Source organism: Mobula birostris, chromosome 31 (genome assembly GCF_030028105.1).
Source record: "Mobula birostris isolate sMobBir1 chromosome 31, sMobBir1.hap1, whole genome shotgun sequence".
Classification (NCBI taxonomy): domain Eukaryota; kingdom Metazoa; phylum Chordata; class Chondrichthyes; order Myliobatiformes; family Myliobatidae; genus Mobula; species Mobula birostris.
Window position 1 is genome coordinate 5,751,247 of NC_092400.1, and position 21,741 is coordinate 5,772,987.

At 40.5% G+C, this 21,741-nt stretch overlaps 1 protein-coding gene across 2 annotated transcripts in view; it reads left to right on the forward strand.

The window, feature by feature from the left end:
* Positions 1-4,548, forward strand: part of LOC140190675 (hepatocyte nuclear factor 1-alpha-like) — a 222,847-nt gene extending 218,299 nt beyond the window's left edge. Inside the window, exon 10 of one of the 2 annotated variants that reach the window (XM_072247446.1) lies at positions 3,797-4,548. In XM_072247446.1, the coding sequence (XP_072103547.1) occupies positions 3,797-3,924 (128 nt within the window). In that variant the 3' untranslated portion in view covers positions 3,925-4,548. The remainder of the gene's footprint in view (positions 1-3,796) is intronic. The other variant, XM_072247447.1, reaches the window with a different exon arrangement.
* The last annotated feature ends 17,193 nt before the right edge of the window (positions 4,549-21,741 follow it).

Below are 21,741 nucleotides of genomic sequence, written 5' to 3' on the forward strand. Positions count from 1 at the left end.
CATGGAAAGTGATCAAGAGGTCATTGTGTTGCTAAACTGTAGTACTTAGGGTTTTGCCGGTTGTTTCAAGAACCTAATGGTTGAAGGGAAGCAGCTGTTCGTGAACCTAATGGTGTGGGACTTCAAGCTTTTGTGCCTCCTGCCCGATGGTAGCTGTCAATAGTTGGCATGGCCCAGGTGGTGGAGATCTTTGATTATAAATGTTGCCTTCTTGAGGCAGCACCTCCCATAGGTACCACCATTGGGGGGGGGGGGATGGATGTGCCCGTGATGTGTTGGGAAAAGTCCACTACTCCCCACAGGTTCTTACATTCCTGTGTATTCAAATTACCATTGGGAAAATGAGCTGAGGTGATTGCATGAGCCTGCAAGAAGATATAGACAGATTAAGTGAGTGGGCAAAAAGCTGGCAGATCAGTTATGACGTGGGAACATGTGCACTTAGGAAAAATAGGGAAGCAGAATGTTTTTTTATGTAATAAGAAAGACCTAAAAGCGTGTATATAGGGGGGACCTGGATATGTTGCTTGATGAAAGGTAGAATCAGCAGGAACAGCAAACCATTGAAAAGGATTGGCTTTTATTTTTGAAGTTTGAAGTATAAAAGTAAGAAGACTTTGTGGAGATTGCACGGGGATTTGTCAAGTAACATTCACAGTTTTGGTCTCTGTTCCCAAAGAAAGACGTACTGATAGGGAATCATTGCAGTGTCATTTTGTCACATTGATTCCTGTGGTGAAAGTTTTGTTCTGTGAAGTGTGATGGTCCAAAATCAATGGAGTTCAAATGAATGAAGGTAATTTCTTTTAAACATGCAGGTTCTGAGAGACATTGGCAGAAAGGCGATTCCTTTGAGTAGAGAGTCCAAAATTTGGAATATGATTCATCTTCTGCCTGCGCTGAGGAGAATTTTCTCCATGTAGTGGTTATTTACATTTTCAGCAGCAGGTGCAGAAAGAAGGCCTGGAAGATCATCGGGGAGATCAGTCACCCCAACCATAAACTGTTTCAGCTACTTCCATCTGACAAACAGTACGCAGCGTTAAAGTCAAGACCTACAGAATACGGGACAGCTTCTTTCTACCACCCGTTAGACTTATGAATTCACATGTCTGTACATTGTGATGGAGTCATAACACAAAGATTTTTACTCCCTCACGTTATGGGATGGATGTAGGATTTAAATTAATTCAAATAAATCTTTGGGATTTTTTCTACTCTAAGTTTGAAATAGATTTTTGACACCAAGGGAATCAGGGATATTTTGCCTGGGTGAGAAATGGGCGTGAGGTACAAGAGCAGCAAAGTTCTCTGAATCCCATATGACCTTCTTCTCACATTACCTCTTAAGAGTTATGCTCAAAGCTCTTTTAGATAACATATACACTCAGTAGCCACTTTATTAGATACCTTCTGTACCTCAAAAAGTGCCCTCTGAGTGTATATTTGTGGTTTTCTGCTGCTGTACTCCATCCACTTCAAGGTTCGACGTATTGTGCATTGAGAGATGCTCTCCTGCACACCAATGCTGTGCTGCATGTCTACGTCACTTTCCTGTCAGCTTGAACCAGTCTGGCCATTCTCCTCTGACACCTTTCATTAACAAGATGTTTTTGCCCACAGGACTGCCGCTCGCTGAGTGTTTTTTGTTTTTCACACCATTGTCTGTAAATTCCAGGAGATCAGCAGTCTCTGAGATATTCACACCATTCTGTCTGGCAACAAACAACATTCCATGGTCAAAGTCAATTAGATCACATTTCTTCACCATTCTGATATTTGCTCTGAACAACTGAACCTCCTGACTATGTCTGTGTGCTTTTATGCATTGAGTTGTTGCAACAGGAGTGGCTGATTAGATATTTGCATTAATGAGCAGGTTTACACTGGGTATATATCTGCAGCGGTAACATAATGAACAAAAATTCATTCAATCTTTGGTAACTACATGACTTGTAAATCTTGTTATGTGCGTTTGAACTAGAACAAAAATTCAGAGAACACCTGGACAGTTTGGAATGTTGTTCTGATATATTCATGTATATTTCTTCTCTATTAACCAGGTTAGCTCTGTCACATCACAAACACAGGACTGAGCTTCAGAAAATTTCATACACTTAAGAAAGGGACAAAAACAGGTCTCTGCTTGTTGCAAACATAGAGTAGTACAGTACAGGGACAGGCTCACAGGCTCACGATGTGTGCACCGACCCATCTAATTAATTCCACCTGCTCGCACATGGTCCATATCTTTCCATCCATTCATGTGTCTGTGTAAATTCCTCTTAGCAATGTGTTTGGGGTACCTACCTCTCTCTGTGTAAAAACTTACCTCTCAAATCTCATTTCAACTTTCCCCTCTCACTTTAAACCTATACCCTCTCGTATTTGACATCTTCACCTTGAGGAAAAGATTCTGACTATCTACCCTAATTATGTCCATCATAACTTTAGATACATACAGTACTTCTATCAGGGTGTCTGATAGAAGCTCCAGAGAAAATAATCCAAGTTTTACCGCCCTGCAATCTAGGCAATACCTTGGTGAATGCTTCCTGCACTGTTTGCAGAGCCCCCACATCTTTCCTATAGTGTGGAGAACAGAAGTGCACACAATATTCTAATGTGGCTAAGCCAAAGTTTTATACAGCTGCAACATGACCTGCTGACCTTTATGCTCCATATCCTCACTAATGAAAGCTTATATGATATACGCCTTTTCTACCATTCTTTCCACTTGTGTTGCTGCTTTAAGAGAGGTGTGTAATTGTACCCCAAGATTGCTCTGTACTTGGTGTTCCTGAGGGTCCTGCCGTTTACTGTAGTCTTCCTCCTGCTCTGATCTTTCCGAGAACATTACCTCACACGTTAAGCTCCATCACCATTTCTTCACCCAAATTTCCAACTGATTCATATCCTGCCATGTATCCTTTGATTGTTTTCCTCATTATGGTACACATAATGAAGTTAGGGGAGAGTAATATGGTTAAAAAAAAGGAATTGTTCTTCTTGTATTTTATCAAATTATGTATTTATTGTAGCAGGAGAATTTATATAATTGGCAACACAAAGATGAAATGAACAGGAATCTGTTCTAATCTGAAAGCTGGTGTTCACTAATTCATAGCAACTGGCAAAAGTAATTGAGGGAAATTTTGCAGTGGGGCAGGCAAGTGGATAGTTCTTTCAAAGTCCTTGCCTAATTCAATGGGCTGAATCAAGTGCTGTGTCATACAATAATTTCTGAGCACAATATCAGCTTATTTTTTCCAGATTGTATCTTCTTGCCTCCTGAATGGGATGGGCAATTCCATTATTGTGCCTGAGGATGGGTAGTGTTGGCAGGCTGTTTGATCATTGAAGGCTTGCAGGTTGAACCCAGTTCTGAAATGGCCCAGTGTTTAATTAACCCTGAGGAAGTGTTTTGGGATATTGCTGGAGTGGTGTAGAATTCTTACTGATCTATCTCAGCAGAGATCAGGAGTCCAAAACATTACTTGTATATTTGGCCGAGATGTTAGGGCAAAGTTTCACTTTTCAGCAGTGATATGTGGTTCTGGGGTCGGGGTGGGGGGGGGGGGGGAGGTAGAGAGGCACTTTCCCTTTATAGAAACCACCTAATATTTATGTAATGGATTCTGAATCAGGCAGATTCCAGGAAAGACCAGGAAACACTACAATGCCTAAGCTGTGATAAAAAATCTTCCTCGGTGGGAAATCTTTGAAGCCATTGGAATGTGGTTCTAAAGAAGGTTTCAATGTTGTGATAACTCTCTCCTTCCTTCTTCATTTACAGTCTCTTCAGGGAGTCTTGTGATGTACCAAAACACCCAGTCAGCAGACAGTCACAGCCACCTGCTATCGTCCAGTCAAAGCAGCATCGAGACCTTCATTCCACAGCAGGTGGCTTCCACTGCACCGTAACCATGCCAACCAAGGCAGAAGCAGACTGTCTTGCAAAATACTATAGACTTGGATCAAATCATTGGGAAAAATACTACAGGATTTAAATAATCTTCCAAAGTGCTCATCTATGTGATGAATAGTCTTCTCGCAAACCCATGGACATCGTGTGAAGATTTAGATGTGTATTTTTGACTAAAGAATTACTTTATAATGGAGGACTGTTTTGAGAGATATTGATGTGCAATAATTTTAATGAAAATCCTCAAATTAAATGTCTGATTCAAGAGCTACAGTACATAAGTTGGAAGGAGTTTGACAAGGGCAATGATGGGATGGAAAGAAGGAGGAGAATTATGAGCCACATATTATAAATTATGCAGCCCCCCCCCACCACTCAGATCTTCCCATCATGTAATGCTCTAGTGATATTTAGTAGTCAACCCTGCATTTTTATGCTGCCATTTTATTCACATAGACTTTATAATATGAACATAATTTAAGCTTTGATTTTTGAGAAACATCACGTCTCATTTTGATTATTAAATTGGACTAAAGTATTTAAATTACCAAATTATGTTAATGCAGCTCACTTTGTAAATTTTAGAGGTTCACTTAAACTTTGCAATACAGTACAGTATTAAAGTGCATTCTGTTTGTATTATTGCTTCAAGCTGTGAATTTTATTTTCTTTGATTGAATGCCCTGTTGTAAAATGTTATATTTTTTCCCAGGCTCACCAAAGCCTGGGTAAAAGATTAACAGAAGGAGAAGATTCATGCTACTTGAGGAATGCAACCTCTGAGCTGTCTGACTGACCACTAGACTTATCAGTGCAACATATCTGCCAGTGAGGGTGAAGAATAAAACAAAAGGCCAAAGGACAGATACATAACTTCACTTCACAACCTTGGTTCTGTTCACCCAACGTCCCTGTGCTCTAATGTTAGGGCCACTTGCGTTGTTTGTCCAGTTGACAGTGGAGGATGCTGTTGCCGAGATTTCGACAGCTCCCCACAACCTACAACAGAGGTACCTTGTGGACTGATCAGAGAAGGAGGGTGGGCTCTACTTTCTAGCAATGGCACTGATGCCATTGATAAGATGATGTGATGCTGAGAGGAAACCAATAAACCAATGCAGATGAGCAGTCAAATGTGGGAGTCAATTGGTCTGCATTAGATGTTTTCCATCCTGGTTTACTTGTTTACCAAAGTGAACTGCTTACCATCAGCAATTTTGATTTAGCAAGTCACATTACAGCTTCAGAATATGATCCATTAGGGTTATGGTTAGATGCTGGTTAAGATGGTTGGTGCTTATAAAATACATGTAATTCCTCATTCAAATGATGATCTAGGCCATGGAGACCAAATCATTAAAGTGGAGGTGGATAGGTTCTTGATTAGTAAGGGTGTCAAAGGTTACAAGGAGAAGACAAGAGAGTGAGCTGAGAAGGATAATGAATCAGCCATGATGGAATGACAGAGCAGATTGGATGATCCTAATTCTGCTCCTATGTCTTATGGTTTTATGAACAAAACCTGTGCATGATTCATACAATGTGCTACTAGGATGTTTGAGTATTGTGCAAGGAGAAAGGAGATATGGTACTGTTGCACAGAAAGCTTTGGTGCCTGTAATAATTTCTTCAAACCTAACTTTCTCATATGCCGTGGATGTGTGCAAATGAATGTTGTGAGAGGCAGTGGGGTTGACAGATTATGAAAAAACTGAACAGACATTTGATAAAGAAATTAGCTGAGGGGATTGAAAGACCACAAGTTTGTTTTCAAAGTTTTGATCCAATGCTGTACAATTCAGAAAAAGTAAGTGATGATTACTCACTCGTAAATTACTTGGTAAAGTTTAACATAACTTTTGAAAGAATAATGAAACTATTAAAATCAGAGTCTAGAATCTACTGTAGATCATAAAGGATCAACGATTGAGGATCAACTTTTCTCGCCATATTAATTTACATGTATTGAGTCCTGATGAAGGTTCTCAGCCTGAAACATCAACTGTTTACACTTGCTGACTGACCTGCTGAGTTCCTCCAGCATTGTGTGTGTGTTTATTTGGATTTCCAGCATCTGCAGGTTTTGTCATGTTTGTGATTTACCTGTGTTAGCAATTTGCTTTGCTGTGTTGTTGGGACATGCAACAAAAACAACATTCAACAATTATAAAAATAAAGAATCATATAAAAATAAAGTTAGAGGTTAAAATGCAGATACATAATAAATGTACATAAATACATAGATAGCATAATCTATTTACAATGTAAACAGTATTATAAAAAAAGTGGTTTAAAGTGTTTACGGTGCAGTGCAGTGACTAAGATAATAGACAGAGGGCTTGGTGGTGGCTAATTAGAATGGCTGATCAGATTAAGTGCCTGGGAGTTTTGACAAGTCACAGCTCTTTAGTATGACCTCTGATAGCTATTCTAAAGGGAGCACAACCTCATTTAAAATTAACAAATTAGCTCTGCCATTAAATAAAATGATTGGATTAATGCCAATTCTGTTGTGGTTTTGTCATTAGTCATCAAAAAAATCTACATCAGAGGATAAATAACTGATTTGACATCTGAGTCAGTTTTACTGTGGCATCAGGAAGGGTCCAGGATTGGCCAGGGCCAGTGTATTGAGCGCACTACTCTAGATACAGTATTTGAACTGGTGTTTCAGTTGCACTCATGGTTTGTGTTCTTTGAACGGCTTCTCTTGCGGTATCCTCAGATGAATATGGTGCCACATACATGACCTTGAATTTTCTGTTTAGCAGCACCAACTAACTCTCTTTCATGGAATCCCTTTCTTTCAAAATTGCACTAATAGGCTCAGAATTGTGGCTTTGTCAGTCGTCCTTTTGTTTAATCTTTTCAGAGCTGCATCAATAGATCTTCAATGTCTTTTGTTACTTTAACAACTTCCAGTCTCCTTTACACATGGAACACCCAGTTCTCCTGCGGCCCTTCCTCCACAGGATGGTCCGCAGATCCTTGGCCTCTTCCCTGACCCGACTTGCTCAGTCCCATCCACCACCACCTTTTGTGCCTCACAACAACTTCTCTTTTTATTGACACTGGCTTGATTTGGTTAAAAGGTAATGTTTTAGAATCCTATTTGATCCCTGCCTTGTTATGACGTACTCTTTGTTCCTGTCTGACTCAGGTCCCTCCCTGTTCCTCTTCTCCACATAAAATGTATTGGTGTTGCATCCTGAACTTGTATCGATTTTTCTTCCAATGTCCACCCACTATTATACATATAGTAGTGTTAACTCTAAATAATGTTAACATGCTGAGACCCTTCATCAGGAGTAGCAGTAATCCCTGGGTATGATGAGGGGCCTCAGCATGAAGTGCCACCTCTTTATTCCTCTCCATAGATGCTGCCTGACTTGTTGAGTTCCTCCAACATTTTGTGTGTTCACATGCCGAAATACAACTTCAGTTTCCTGCAACTTTTCCATTTTTAGTGGTAGATTGCCAAAATTATTATCTACTATAAAGTTACCAAGTTCTGCAGTGACTCTATTCCCTTCTGCTTCCCGTAAGCACTATTCTATATGATACTACCAGTTTCCACATCATGTTCCTGGTATTTATAATTTCCAAAGTCTGCTGGGGGAAAATCCAAACTTGGTGTGCCTATGGTTGTTACTTACACATTGACTTATAAAACAAGAGATGCAGAGGAGGAATCAGGTAGTAGATTCCAACTGCATCCTGTTTGAATTTGTATGAACAACTGCATCAGTATTTCTTGTTGCTTCTGAGCCCATTTTAAAAGTTCTTTATATAGCCTCTTGTTTGCTTCAAACTGGAATAGAAATTCTGGTCAATTTTCTGCCAGTGTTATTTTACCACAAGTTGAAGTCACACTTCTTGGAGGTGGACTACACGTTAAACATCCAAAACAAAGGGCTTTTACCAATCTGCCTCCGTTGCATGAGACTGCTCCCCCACAATGAGGGGCCACAAGAAGGACTTGGAAACATGGAGCATTTTCCATCTCTTGAAAACTACATCTCACCACAGGCCAACGTAAATGGTGAAACTCACCAGTGAGTCCAGTGTGGAAGCATGGCTTTTGGATGTTTGATGGAATGAAGGCAGGAAGATCAGGAGTTCAAACTTGGTGCAAAACTCATGGTCTACTAAGTAGCAGTGAACCCTACCCTCCTGTACACCTCAGATTCATGGAGCCATCTGCAGGAGGCATTTCAAAGCTTTGTTTCTGTATAATCCTTCAAATCCATAGAGTAATAGAGCACAAACCGGCCATTCAGCCCACTATGCCCATGCCAGCCATCAAGTATCTATACGCACTAATCCCATTTACCAGCAGTTGGCCTCTAATCTTCTCTGTTTTTGCAACTCAGATGCTCATCTAGAAATTTTTAAAATATTTTGAGAGTATCTGCCTCCACCACCTTCTCAGGTGCCGTGCAATCTGGGACACCTGGGGTAGAAAATAAACATTCTTCTAATCCCCCTCTAGTCCTTTTATTCCTCACCTTAAATCCGTAGCCCTCTGGTGTTAGGCATCACTGTCATGGGAGAGAAATTTCTCATTATCCAACTTATTCATTCCCCTTAGAATTTTGTACATCTCCATCAGATTCTCCTCAGCATCCTCCACCTCAAGAAGGAAAATCCTAGTCTATCCAGTTGCCATAACAATTCCTGGGTAACAACCACACAAATCTCCTCTGCAGTGCAACTGTCTCCATTCTACCGAGTGTCAACCAAAGATAGATGCAATACTCCAGCTGTGGTCTAAGCAAAGCCCTAAACAGATGCTGTAGCATCTGACTTGCACTTGGTCCTGACATACCTAGAAAACAAGGACACTCATCTCAGAATGCTGTTTCTGCATTTCATTTTGACATTCAACACTACTATTCCACAGACATTGGTGAACAAGCTCCTACTCCTTGGTCTAAATATACCACTGTGTATGGGTGTTGGACTTCCTAACCAACTAACATCAGATAGTTAGGATATACAATGCTGCTCCCTCCCTTTCGTCCTCAACATGGGTGCCCCCCGAGGTTGTGCACTGAGCCCATTACTACACTCTGCTCACACATGACTGCAAGACCAAACACCCGAATAATCACCTTGTCATTTTCACTAATGACACGACAACAGTGAGATGGCCTACAGAGAGGAGGTGAAAGAGCTTGAGGCCTGGTTTCAGCCAAATAACCTCTTCCTCAATGACAGCAAGACAAAGAAAATGGTTATTGACTTTAGGAGAACTCACATCACTCATACCTCTCTACATTGGTAGCACAGCAGTAGAAACTGCGAACAGGTTCAAACACCTGGGAGTGCATATCTCACACAACCTCTCATGGTCCCAGAACACAATCTGGAAAGCCCAACAATGCCTCTACTTTCTGAGGAGACTGAGGAGAGCTGGTCATCTATATTCATGGCCTTCTACAATGCGTAGCAGAGAGCTTAAAATGTTGCTTCACTGCATGGTATGGAAACTGCACTGTGGCGGACAGGAAGGCGTAGGTCAAAACTGCCCAATGCATCTCTGGCAACAGCCTACCCACCATTAAGGACACTTATACAGAAAGGTGCCTGAAAAGGGCCAATATCATCATCAAGGATCCCACCTACCTGCTCATGGACTGCTTGTCCCACTCCCATTAGGAAGGAAGCTATGAGGCATCCATGCCAAGACCACCAGAGTCAAAAAGCAGGTACTTTTCCCAGGCAGTAAGGTTGATCAACGTCTGATGCTACTAACCCATCCCTCCTCACCCCCAACTACCACTACTTTATCATTTCTTGTCAGTCACCTTATGCACAGACGCTCCTGTGCCTAGCGTCACTTTATGGATGTACAATCAATGTATATAAGCTATCTTATGTATTTCTATTTATTGTGCTCTTTTTTTCAATTATTGTGTTCTTTATCTTATTGTGTCTTTTGAGCTGCATCAGATCCAGAGTGAGAATTATTTCATTCTCCTTTACTCTTATGTACTGGAAATGACATTAAACAATCTTGAATAAATTTGTACCATAGCTTCCAAGCTCTTTGATTCTGTGCCCCTGGCAAATGAAACTCAGCCTCTACCTTCCTCTCCATACCTACTTGTCTCCCGGCTGAACTAGAAACTGTTACCAGAGTGCTGCCCCAGACCAGCATCAAGTCTGGTATCAGGAGACAGACCCATTTCAGGGAAATAGGATTAATGTAGGTGGGCAAAAAGGCCAGCATGGTGTGGCAGACTGAAGAAACTGTTTTCGTGCTGCTTAATCTCTATGACTCTAATCACACTCAGATGACTCTACTGGGAAGTTGCAACTTCTGATGTCCAAAATCACATCCCAAAAACAGGCACTCGGAGCTCTATTAGAACCAAAAACTGTCAGATGAGATGCTTCAAGGGTGGTCTCAGTGTCTCCTTGAGAACATATTGTTTCCTCACTGATCTATGGGAATCTCTGGTCGGAGATGGTGCTAAGGCACAAGCTCATCAAAGTCTCGCCGCACCCTACTCTCCATCCCTTTGCCCTCTCAAGCACCACTGTCTTTGCCCGTGTTCTTACATCTGACTCCTCAGCCATCTGGAAATCCACACGACGGGAATGGGAGAACTACTGAGCAGCCTGGAACTGACTCCCCGAAGGCACACTGAGTGCAGAACCCTTCACCACATTTACAGAGCACCCGAAGAGCTGCAATCTTCGAGTTTATGGACTGAGACAAAGAACTAGAAATAACATTAAAAGATCTTTACTGACTGGCAGAGAGATGGCAGGCTAAATGGCCACCTTTCTGTCCATAAATCTCTAAGATTCAATTTAACGCTAGCCCTTAACATCATCTGGAACCTCAAAGGGCTTCCAACAAGCAAGAATAATTACTTCAATTTACTCTACTATGTACATTGTTAATAATGTGATTACAGTAATTAGGGAAAACCAAACACAGCTTTACTGAACACTTCCATTCAGTCCTCGTGAACTTTCAATCACATCATTTTTACTTCTTTCTCTCTTTCGTGCTAACCTTTCTGCCTTGGCCTTCTATTCAGCTCCAAGGAAGCCTGAAGGATACAGTCTTCATCCTGAGGTGCTAACTGTTTCTCATCCCACGGATGCTGCCTGATCTGCTGAGCGCTTCAAACACTTACTGATTTTTCTTTGGGTTTCCAGCATTTCTTTTCTTACTTGTTTTTCCTTTGAAGAATAATATATGGTGTTTTTCTTCATGATAGTCTCCCCAGTATAGAGTTCAAAAACCTCAGATCATAGCCACCACTTATTTTTGTATCGGCAGCAGCTCCTGGTGATAACTCCAACCCTTCTGTCTTATCCTATTTTTCCCTGCATCATTACTCCACTTGTCATTTAAGTGCTCCTGCCTTCCATGCTATCACATACACTGTACAGGTCAAATGCACTCCATTATGGGCCACACAAGAAATCTACGTCATTATGGGGATTCTCATTTAGACATACTTCAAGAAGGTCACTGTGATAATAAGTGCCCTAATGAGACACCGAATGCCCGAAGAAAGCAGATTACCCATTTGTTTGATTTGCAGAGCATAAAAGGTGTTTAAGGAGGTCCAAAATGACGATGTTCAAAGACCACTGTTTCTTCTGTTATGAAAATCCTCTGATATATTTTCATTAGTAAGCATTTTTGTGGCTTTAACTTTTCTGCCCACCAGTTCCTTAGTGCATTATCTAGCACATTAATTAAAACATTTGAGATAAGTTCCTATCTACACTGTTTCATCACAGCTATTTGCTCTGAAAGGATTGATGCCTGTGCTAAAAATACAAAAAGCTGAAAACAAAAGGACGGTAAAGCAATTGGTGGTAAAGTGGTCAGAATATAATCAGTCATAGTTAAAACCCTGGGATCTAAATTAATTTTCCAAAGGATCTCCCGAAGACTGAACGTTCCTTTGGGCCAGCAGCAACTCTGAAGAGTTGAGAGTTGAGAGCCCCAGCCAGGGAAGGCTAAAATCAATAAGACTCCAATTCCATATCATTGTCCGGTGACTTCTATCAGAAGCTTTGTCACTCAGACATGGCACTAGAAAATCACTACTATACATTAAATTGTACTCCACAATCCCTAAGGATCTATTCTGGGCCCAAGGTATTGCTGGAATCAAAAAGAAGGCATGCCAGCAGCTATATTTCACCAGGACTTGAAAAGATTAAATATGTCACCAAAGACTCTAGAAAAAAATAGAGATGTGCCATGAGGAATATTCTGAATGCATGCATTGCCTGCTATGGGGGTTTGGATGCACAGGGTCAAAAAAGACTTTAGAAGGTTGTCGACTCAATCATCTCCATCATGGGCACTGTCCTTCCTAGCATCAAGGACATCTTGAAAGGCAGTGATCAAGAAGTCCTTCATCGATGGGGACCATCACCAACCAAGGAATGCTCCCTTCCCATCACTAACATCAGGGAGGAGGCACAGGAACCTGAAAACGCAAACTAAACATTTTAACAACAGTTTCTTCCCCTCCGATGTCAGATTTCTAAACACTATCTCACTATTTAGCTCTTTTTTTACTACTATTTATTTACCTTTATATTATTGCAACATGTATTATTTTGTGTATTGTACTATACTGCTGCCGCCAAACAACAAATTTTATAACGTATGCCAGTGATATTGAACCTGAATCTGATTCTGAAAATGAATCAACACTTTGAAAAGTCAAGAGAAAAGATCAGGGGAAAGTTAAAGAGAAAAAAAAAAGTCTGTCAGTCTTGACCTTTGCATCTGACTATCCTCTTAGTTCTGTAATGTAGTTTCAAATCCAACACTGACAGGTAGCAGAGGATTTTGTTGACAGTTGTTGTAGGTTCCAAGGAGAAAATTTAATTGACAGCCCAAGGGAAACAAGCCAACGACAGGAGCTGTCTCTTTCAGGGTTAAGTCTTATTGGGAGGCTGAACAGTAAAATAAAATATTAACACTACATATCAAAGTTGCTGGTGAACGCAGCAGGCCAAGCAGCATCTCTAGGAAGAGGTACAGTCGACGTTTCAGGCCGAGACCCTTCGTCAGGACTAACTGAAGGAAGGGTTAGTAAGAGATTTCTCTTACCTCTTCCTAGAGGTGCTGCCTGGCCTGCTGCGTTCACCAGCAACTTTGATGTGTGTTGCTTGAATTTCCAGTATCTGCAGAATTCCTGTTGTTTGCATTTTAATAATAACACTACATAAAATTTGGAGCCAAGGTGTGCACAGTAAGTTTCATTTCCTAATCTTCGACTGACAGATAGAATTTTATCTGTTGCAATATACTTAAAGCACTCTAGCTTCAGTTACATTGTGAAGTACCTACCTATAAACCTTCTTTATTAAAAAAATACATCTGGAAATGCAAAATTATTCCCATAAGGAAAACGGAGATAGCTGAGGTGTGACCTAATAGAGATATTTAAAATTTTGAAATGTTTTAAAAAAGAAAGAAACTTAGAACTGCTGATGCCAAAACTAAAAAAAAGCTTTGTCAAGTTGAAAACAGTGTTGGTGTAGTGTGAAAGGATCTTGTACGCCTCTCTGGGTGATTTGGCATCGTAGAATATCGAATAGTATTGCACAATTTTAGGCCCTTTGGCTCATGATGTTGTCTGACCCTTTAACCTACTCCAGGATCAACCTACCCTTTCCTCCTACATCGCTCCCCAGTTTTCCTTCATCCATGGATCTATCTAAGTCTCCTAAATGCCTGAAGCACCACCCTAATATCATGTTCCATGAAACTATTAAAACTTCTTACTTGTTTCTGGTGAACGGTCTTCAACTCAAGACGTTACCTATTTCTCTTTCCACAGGTGCTACCAGCCCTGCTGACCTTTTCCGGCATTCTCTTTTTGATTTAATATTTATTACATTTACAGGTTTTCTAAATTATTTGTATGGAATTTTGTGGTCTCCAACACTGTTTTCCCATCTTCCAATTTGCTCATAAATCAACATCAATAAGCATGCAAGCCCAAGAATTATTCTTGGCATGACGTTCAAGCATGTTGGTGTAGGAAATGGGAGTTGTTGTTCACTCATGGTGCGACCAGTCTCAGAACACTGAAGGCTCAGAAAGGGATCTTAGAACATTGCAGCACAGTACAGGACCTTTGGCCCATGATGCTATGCCAACCTTATAACCTACTTTAAGAGCAATCTAGCCCTTCCCTCTTACATAGCACTCTATTTTCATTTCATCCATGTGTCTATCTAAAAGTTTCCTAAATGTGCCTATAAAAAGTATTCAGCTCCCTTTGGAATTTTCATGTTATATTGTTTTACAATATTGGATCATATTGGATTTAATTTAGCTTTTTTGACACTGATCAACAGAAAAAGTCTCTTTTGTGTCAGAGTGAAAGCTACTACTACTACGTCGACTCAGGCCTAGGGGGCCGGCGTCGGGAACGATGACGGACCCTCCACTTCTTACTTTGTAGTGAAAACAGATCTCTACAAAGTGATCTAAATTAATTACAAATATAAAACACAAAATAACTCACTGCATATGTATTCTCACCCCCTTCAAGTCAGTATTCAGTAGATGCACCTTTGGCAGCAATTGCAGCCTTGAGTTTGTGTGGATAGGTCTCTGTCAGCTTTGCACATCTGGACACTGCAATTTTTCCCCATTCTTCTTTACAAAACTGCTCAAGCTCTATCAGACTGCACAGGGATTGTGAGTGAACAGCCCTTTTCAAATCCATCCACAAATTCTGAATTGGATTGGGCTCTGGGACTCTGAAGCATTCCCACAGCATGATGCAGCCACCACTATGCTTCATGGTATGGATGGTGTGTTTTTGATGATGTGCAGTATTTGGCTTACGCCAAACATAGCATTTAGTCTGATGGCCAAAATGCTCAGTTCTGGTTTCATCAGATCATAGAACCTTCAGTTGACTTCAGGGTCTCCCACACGCCTTCTGACAAACTCTAGCTGAGATTTTGTGAGAGTTCTTTTTCAACCAAGGCTTTCTCTTTGCCACTCCCATAAAGCTGTGACTGGTAAAGCACCCGGGCAACAGTTGTTGTATGCGCCGTCTCTCCCATCTCAGCCACTGAGGCTTGTAACTCCTCCAGAGTTGTTATAGGTCTCTTGGTAGCCTCCCTCAATAGTCTCCTTCTTGCATGGTCACTCAGTTTTTGAGGACGGCAGATTTACAGCTGTACTATATTCTTTCCATTTCTTGTTGATTGACTTAACTGTTGGTTGGTAGGCATCCATCGGTCTTGAAGGACAGTGGGTGATGATCATCATTATCACAAGTCTGGGTGGATGGTATGGAGATCCTGAGATGCTCACTCGTCAAGATCTCCCTCTTGGCCTCACTAGTGTAGTCCAAAGGAAAGCTTATGAAGCAATATGTTTGGCACCAGCTTGGCTGCAGGAGCTACTGGAAGGATGTTTAATGAAATCTAGCCCCCTTAGGGGCTCCACTCTGGATTTTTTGGCTAAGTTTACTCCCACAGACTTTATCTCTCCTGAGGCTGCCCACAGGGCAGTGGGACTATTTACCCATAGCTGGGAATCTGGTTCACGAGCATCAAGGCGTGTCCACACAACAATGAGCCTGTATATTATGTGTGCATGGGGCCAGACTTCCTCCACGTCCTCCATAGTTCAGCCTGAGTCCAAAAGGAGTTCAGTTTCCATGAGTTGCCAGCAAGGAGGCACTTCATGAGTCTTGCTGTTGGAGATACTATGTACTGGCAGGGAAAGACTTACACACTTAGCTCTCCTTTTTGCAAGACTGCTAGCCTGTGGTGGAAGCTGGAAGTGAGAGCAACAAGCACTACCCTCTACACTACCACACTAAACGCATCACAACAACCACTTTGACACCAACTGTACTCCAAGCGATGTTCAGTGACTTAGAAATTTTCTTGTATTCATCTCCTGACTTGTGCTTTTTAATATCCTTTTCGTGGAGTCACTTGGAGTGTTCTTTTGTCTTCATGGTGTAGTTTTTGCCAGGATACTGACTTACCAACAGTTAGACCTTCCAGATACAAGAGTATTTTTACTGGGTTCTGTAGCTTACCGATCAGAACCATAGGAAGATGGTGTTAAGTGCTGAGCTATAATCAATGAACAGCATTAATAAATTGCATCAGAATCAGGCTTATTATCACTGACAATATGCTATGAAATATGTTGTTTTGCGATAGTAGTATTGTGCATGACATAAAAATAGTTACAAAAATAAATATATCTATAGACAAATCATAGGGTACTCATGTACTGTTCAGAAACCTGATGGCAGAGGAGAAGAAGCTATGTTAAAAAAGTTGAGTGTGTGTCTACAGGCTGCTGTACCTCTTACCCGATGCTTCTAAGGTGAAGGGAGCATGTCCCAGATGGAGAGAGTCTTTACTGATGGATGTCACCTTCCTGAGGTGCTGAGCCTTGAAGGTGAACTCAACGGTGGGGAGCATTGTGCCTGTAATGGAACTGGCTGAATCAACAATCGCCGTAGCCTCGTACAGCGCTGTGATTTGGAGGCGGTGATACAACCACTTAGAAGATTGTTATCAATGCACTAGGAACCCAGAATATGTGGCACTGCAATATTTTATAATTTCACTCCATTCGAAGTGGATAACCTACAGTATCATTTTCCCAACATTATATTCCATACATGTCTTATTTAATTCACCCATGTCCCCTTGTAGGTTATGTCCTCTTCACAACTTGCTCGTCACCTACCTTTGTTTTACTATGTGTATTTTAACCAAATTTAATGGTGTCTCCAAATCATTATCAATATAGATTGGTAAATAGATGAGGCTCCAGCACTGATCTGTGCGGAACCTACTGCTCACTGAACTGCCAATTTGAAATTTGTCTCTTGTATCTGGCTAACCAACAGAAAACAATGTCCTAATCATTCCTATATTTATCCCCAACCCAATACACTCTTACCTTGTGAATTGACCTTTAATGTTGTATATGATAATCCAAATATACTATATCTACTGGTTTCCCTTTAACCACCCTGCAATATCCCCATACAACTCTAGCAAATTCATCAAGTTCCTTTTCTTAAAACCATGGTGATACTGCTTGATGGCATTAAGATTTTCTAAATGTCCTGCTATTATCTGCTTAATAATAGAGACCAGCATTTTCCAATGACACATTAAGATAACTGATCAATAGTGTCCTGCTTTTCTTCTTTTCTTAAATAGTGACATTTTGCAATTTTGTTGATCCTCTCCAGAATGTATTATAAACATAGAATGCTACAACACAGTATGTGCCCTTTGTCTCACAGTGTTGTGCCAACCTTTTAACCTACCCTACAATCAATCTATCCCTTTCCTCCTACATTACCCTCAATTTTCTATCATCCACATTTCTTCTTAAGAGTTTCTTCAATGTCTCGAATGTATCACCACCACAGGTAGAGCATTCCACACACCTAATAAACTGCAAAAAAAACTTACCTCTGACATCCCCCCCCCTGCAATACTTTCCTCCAATTCCCTTTAATGATGTCCTCTTGGATTAACCATTTCCTCACTGAGAAAAAAGTCTCTGACTATCCACTTAGCATCTTGTACACCTCTATCAAGTCACTTCTCAGCCTTCTTCACTCCAAAGAGCAAAGCCCTAGCTTGCTCAACCTGTTCTCATAAGACGTGCTCTCTAATCCAGGCAACATCCTGGTAAATCTTCTCTGCACCTTCTCTAGAGCTCCCATATTTTCCTAAAAAGAGGCAACCAGAACTGAACATAGTATTCCAAGTGCGGTCTAAAAAGAGGTTTTGGGAGATTACTACCAACATGTCCACTATCTCTGCAACCACCTCCTTTAAGACCCCAGATTGTAAGCTATCATTTCCAGGAGATTGGCACCCTGCTGAAATAGTAAAGAGAGGCATCTTCTGCCTTCTCAAAGATAACTTGGGGCTACATACTGAACGACATGATGGCTCTCTTTGTTCCCTTGACTAATACTTCTTCCTCAACCGACAGATTACCTGGATATTATTTGAATAGAGGTTTGCTGTAATTCATAAAACGTACAATTATTTTAAATCAAAAATTATTGTTGGGACATCCCAAGGTCACTTTAATCACGATGAAGAGTTGGTTGACAACATTGGTGATAAATGCTTATGTTGAAGGTACCAGTAATTAATGTTTACTGAAAATACGCCTGATTAATTATTGCAGATGACTTGCGGAAAGCTCATCAATATGAAAATGCCACTTTAGGCTTCGAGTACATTCATACAAGGAGAGTTAATCTGTAGTTCAACACTATGTCTCAAACAACTTGAACTAAACGTGTTCTCTTGCCATGTCAATTTTTTTTCCTCTCTTGTAGTTACTGACCCATTACCATCTGTGAGTTGGTCCTTTGAATCTCATTTTACAGATTATTCTTCACATACGAGCATAGACAGTGAGTGCCAAAGAGGCTCTTTGATTGTGATGGGCATCACAAGTCCAAGATACCTACCTTCAGCAAACATCAACTGTGGCTTCATCTCTTTTAGAGGTGTTAAGGCATACTATATGACATTTAAATTGTATCATCATTAAAAATTAATGCAAATGTTGAAATCTCAGATATAAATCACAACCTCACCTCTATGACCGTTACTAGCTCCATTAATGGATTGGTCAGACAAGAGAGACATTCCTCCTCTTAGCTACCATGAGATTCTTTTGCACAATTGATTTCAGAATTTGCCAAAACCAGGAGAAACCTTGTGTTCAGAACCATTCTAAAAGAAGATAGTCGAGGCAGGTTATTTAAGGTGATAGAGCTCATTCAAACAACCTACTCAGTTCAGTGAAGTAAAAGTAACACAATGTTTTGCATGTTGGCTGGCTTGTAGGAAAATTGGAATGGGAGGTACAGGGGGCAGGGTTTGAAAGGGGAAAGTATGATTGGTTGCAGTTCTTTTAATGAACACAAGTATCGTGGATCGAATGGTCTCCCACTGTGCTGTATGATTTGGTAACTCTAACACTGAGACTTGAGACATTAAGCATGAGGCATGGCTACAAATTTAATAGCTACAAGTTTCAAGTAACTTGCGACAGGTCATCACTCTGCTCCAACCTTCATCTCCCTGGAAGGTGAGCACAGGCTTCGCAGATGCTGCTGAGCAGATGAGTGAATTAAAGCATTTACTATTTTTCATCTAGTGGTAGGCACTCTTTAAAAAAGAACCCTCTGTGCATCAATAACTACAGTAATCTGCATTGTCAGCTTATTAATGTGTGATTCTGCTTAATTAAACCCTGTTCAAATGAGTCTCATTCTTTGGATTCTGCTACTCCAAGAAACATTGATGTTCATTAAAAAACTTGCATCACTGTGAATTCAAGCAGAAAAGTACACTGACATCTAATTTTAGCGTGCATGGTGGTATAACACTGAATTTTAATGCTGGCATCTGGTGTAAGATTTCAGCAGCCGTTGGCATGTCCAAAGGCTAATGATAAATTAAGCAAGTCTTTATGTTTGACTTTTCAAAAATTATACCTATTGCTGGCTTTTATTCTCGTACATAATAAATAAATACAGAGTTAGTCATTAATGTCAAACATCAATCTGCTGATGGATCCAGGTTCTTTAGGAAGGTGAAATATTTTATTTAAATTTAAGCAACATGGGAAGACTGTTGCCTTGCCAAAGATAATAGGGCTGTAATAACAGGTGATTTTAATTTCACTAATATTGACTGGGACTGCCATAGTTCTAATGGATTGGATGGGGCAGAAAACTTTTCTGAAGCAACATGTAGATGGCTCTACACTTCACCTTCTCTTAGCAAGTGAGGCCTGGCAAGTAGCTGATGTGTCAATGAGAGGCCGTAAGTCCAGTGTCAAAGCTGGTACTCAGAATTGTGACGATGTGATTATGAAGGCTGGCAGGATTGAGGCAGAGTAAATATCAGTATTTTGTAATCTTTTAATTATTTAGATATGTTTTTAATGAACACCTTAATGCTTGGAATTAGAATATTATTGTCACTGAGATGCATTGAAAACTCATTTGTGTGTTATTATGGGAGATTATGCTATGCTTAAGTACAATGAGGCTGTAGGAAGAAAACAGAGTGCAGAATATAGGTAACTGCTAGAGCAGGAGTTTACAACCTGGGGTCCACAGACCCCTTGCTGAATGGAATTGGTCCATGGCATAAAAAAGGTTGGGAACTCCTGAGCTGGAGAAAGTGCACTGCAGATAACCAAATAAAGTCCATACATGAAGTTTGATATTAGGAAAGAGCATTGACGTTATCTACAGCAAGTGTGGCTTAAAATGATGAATATCATGCCATTGTCTTTTAGTTTCCCAAATGTGAAGAAATTGACATTATGTAAGCAGTTTGCAAAGCCATCCAATTGGAAAAGTTACAGAAGCCAGCTAGAAAGAGAGAAGCATGCTCTTTGTATTGGAATTGGCCAGTTCTGTGTAGATTACCTCTGAAACATTAACTCAGTTTTCCTCTCTTCATGGATGCTGCCTAATACTCAGTCAAATGGCATGAAGTGTGGTGAGCTGGGTAACAGAACGCTGACACCAAAATTAACTTGGGACGGCATGAAGCACGGAAGAGCCAAAAAGAGACTTAATTAGAAACATCAAGAAAACAGGTTGAACAATTTAATGTTTTGGTCATGAGTTTCAAGTACTATAAACAATGTTGGAAATATTCAGCAGTGTCTGTGGAAAGAATTGAGTTAATATTGCAGGTCAAAGACCATTCATAAAAACTGGGAAAGGCAGAAGTTAGTTTTAAGCTGTAGAGCGGATGGATTAAGGATGGATAGGACAGGGGGAGTATCTCTTGTAGCTTTAAGCTAGAATTACATGGGTGTCAAAGTTATATTACCCAGCTCGCTACATTTCATGCCATTTGACTGAGTATTCAGCAGTATCTGTGAAGAGAGGAAAACTGAGTTAATGTTTCATTGATAATCTATACACAACTAGCCAATTCCAATAGGAGGAAACTGCTTACCATAATGCCAATTTCTTCACATTTGGCAAAGTGAAAAACATTGCCAAGTTATTTATCATTTTTGTCACACTTGCTGTAGATAATGTTCATTAATGTTCTTTCCCAGCATAAAATTTCACAAACTTTGAAACACATGTGTGCCTGATGCTGATGCTGCCTGATCTTAACTTTTCCAATATTATTTGTATTCTTCCTAGAGTTTCGGTTCTTGCAACCTGATTGAAAAGGTTAATAATACCATAAGACATATGGCTTAATTCTGCTTCTTTAGCGCATCAAGTCTGCTCGCCATTCGATCATGGCTGATCCATTTCCCTCTCATCTCATTGTCCTGCCTTTTCCCATAACCTTTCGCACCCTAACTTATCAATAATTTATCAACAGCCGCCTTAAATACACTGAGGTGACCTGGCCTCCAAAGCTGCCTGTGACAACGAATTCCACAGATTCACCATCTTTTAGCTAAATAGATTTCTCCTAATCTCCTTTCTAAATAAATGCCCCTCTCTTCTGAGGTTGTGCCCTCTGGTCCTAGACTCCCGCTTCTCTAGGAACATCCCCTTTACATCCACTCTATCTCGGCTTTTCAACGTTCGATAGGTTTCAATGAGATTCCCCTCAGTTTTCTAAATTCCAGTCAGTACAGGCCCAGAGGCATCAGACTTTCCTCATATGATAAAGCCTTTCACTTCCGGAATCATTTTTGTGAACCGCCTTTGAACCCTTTCCAGCATCAGCACAGCCTTTCTTAGATAAAGGGCTCTAAACTAGTAAGGCCTCAGCATTACATCCTTGTT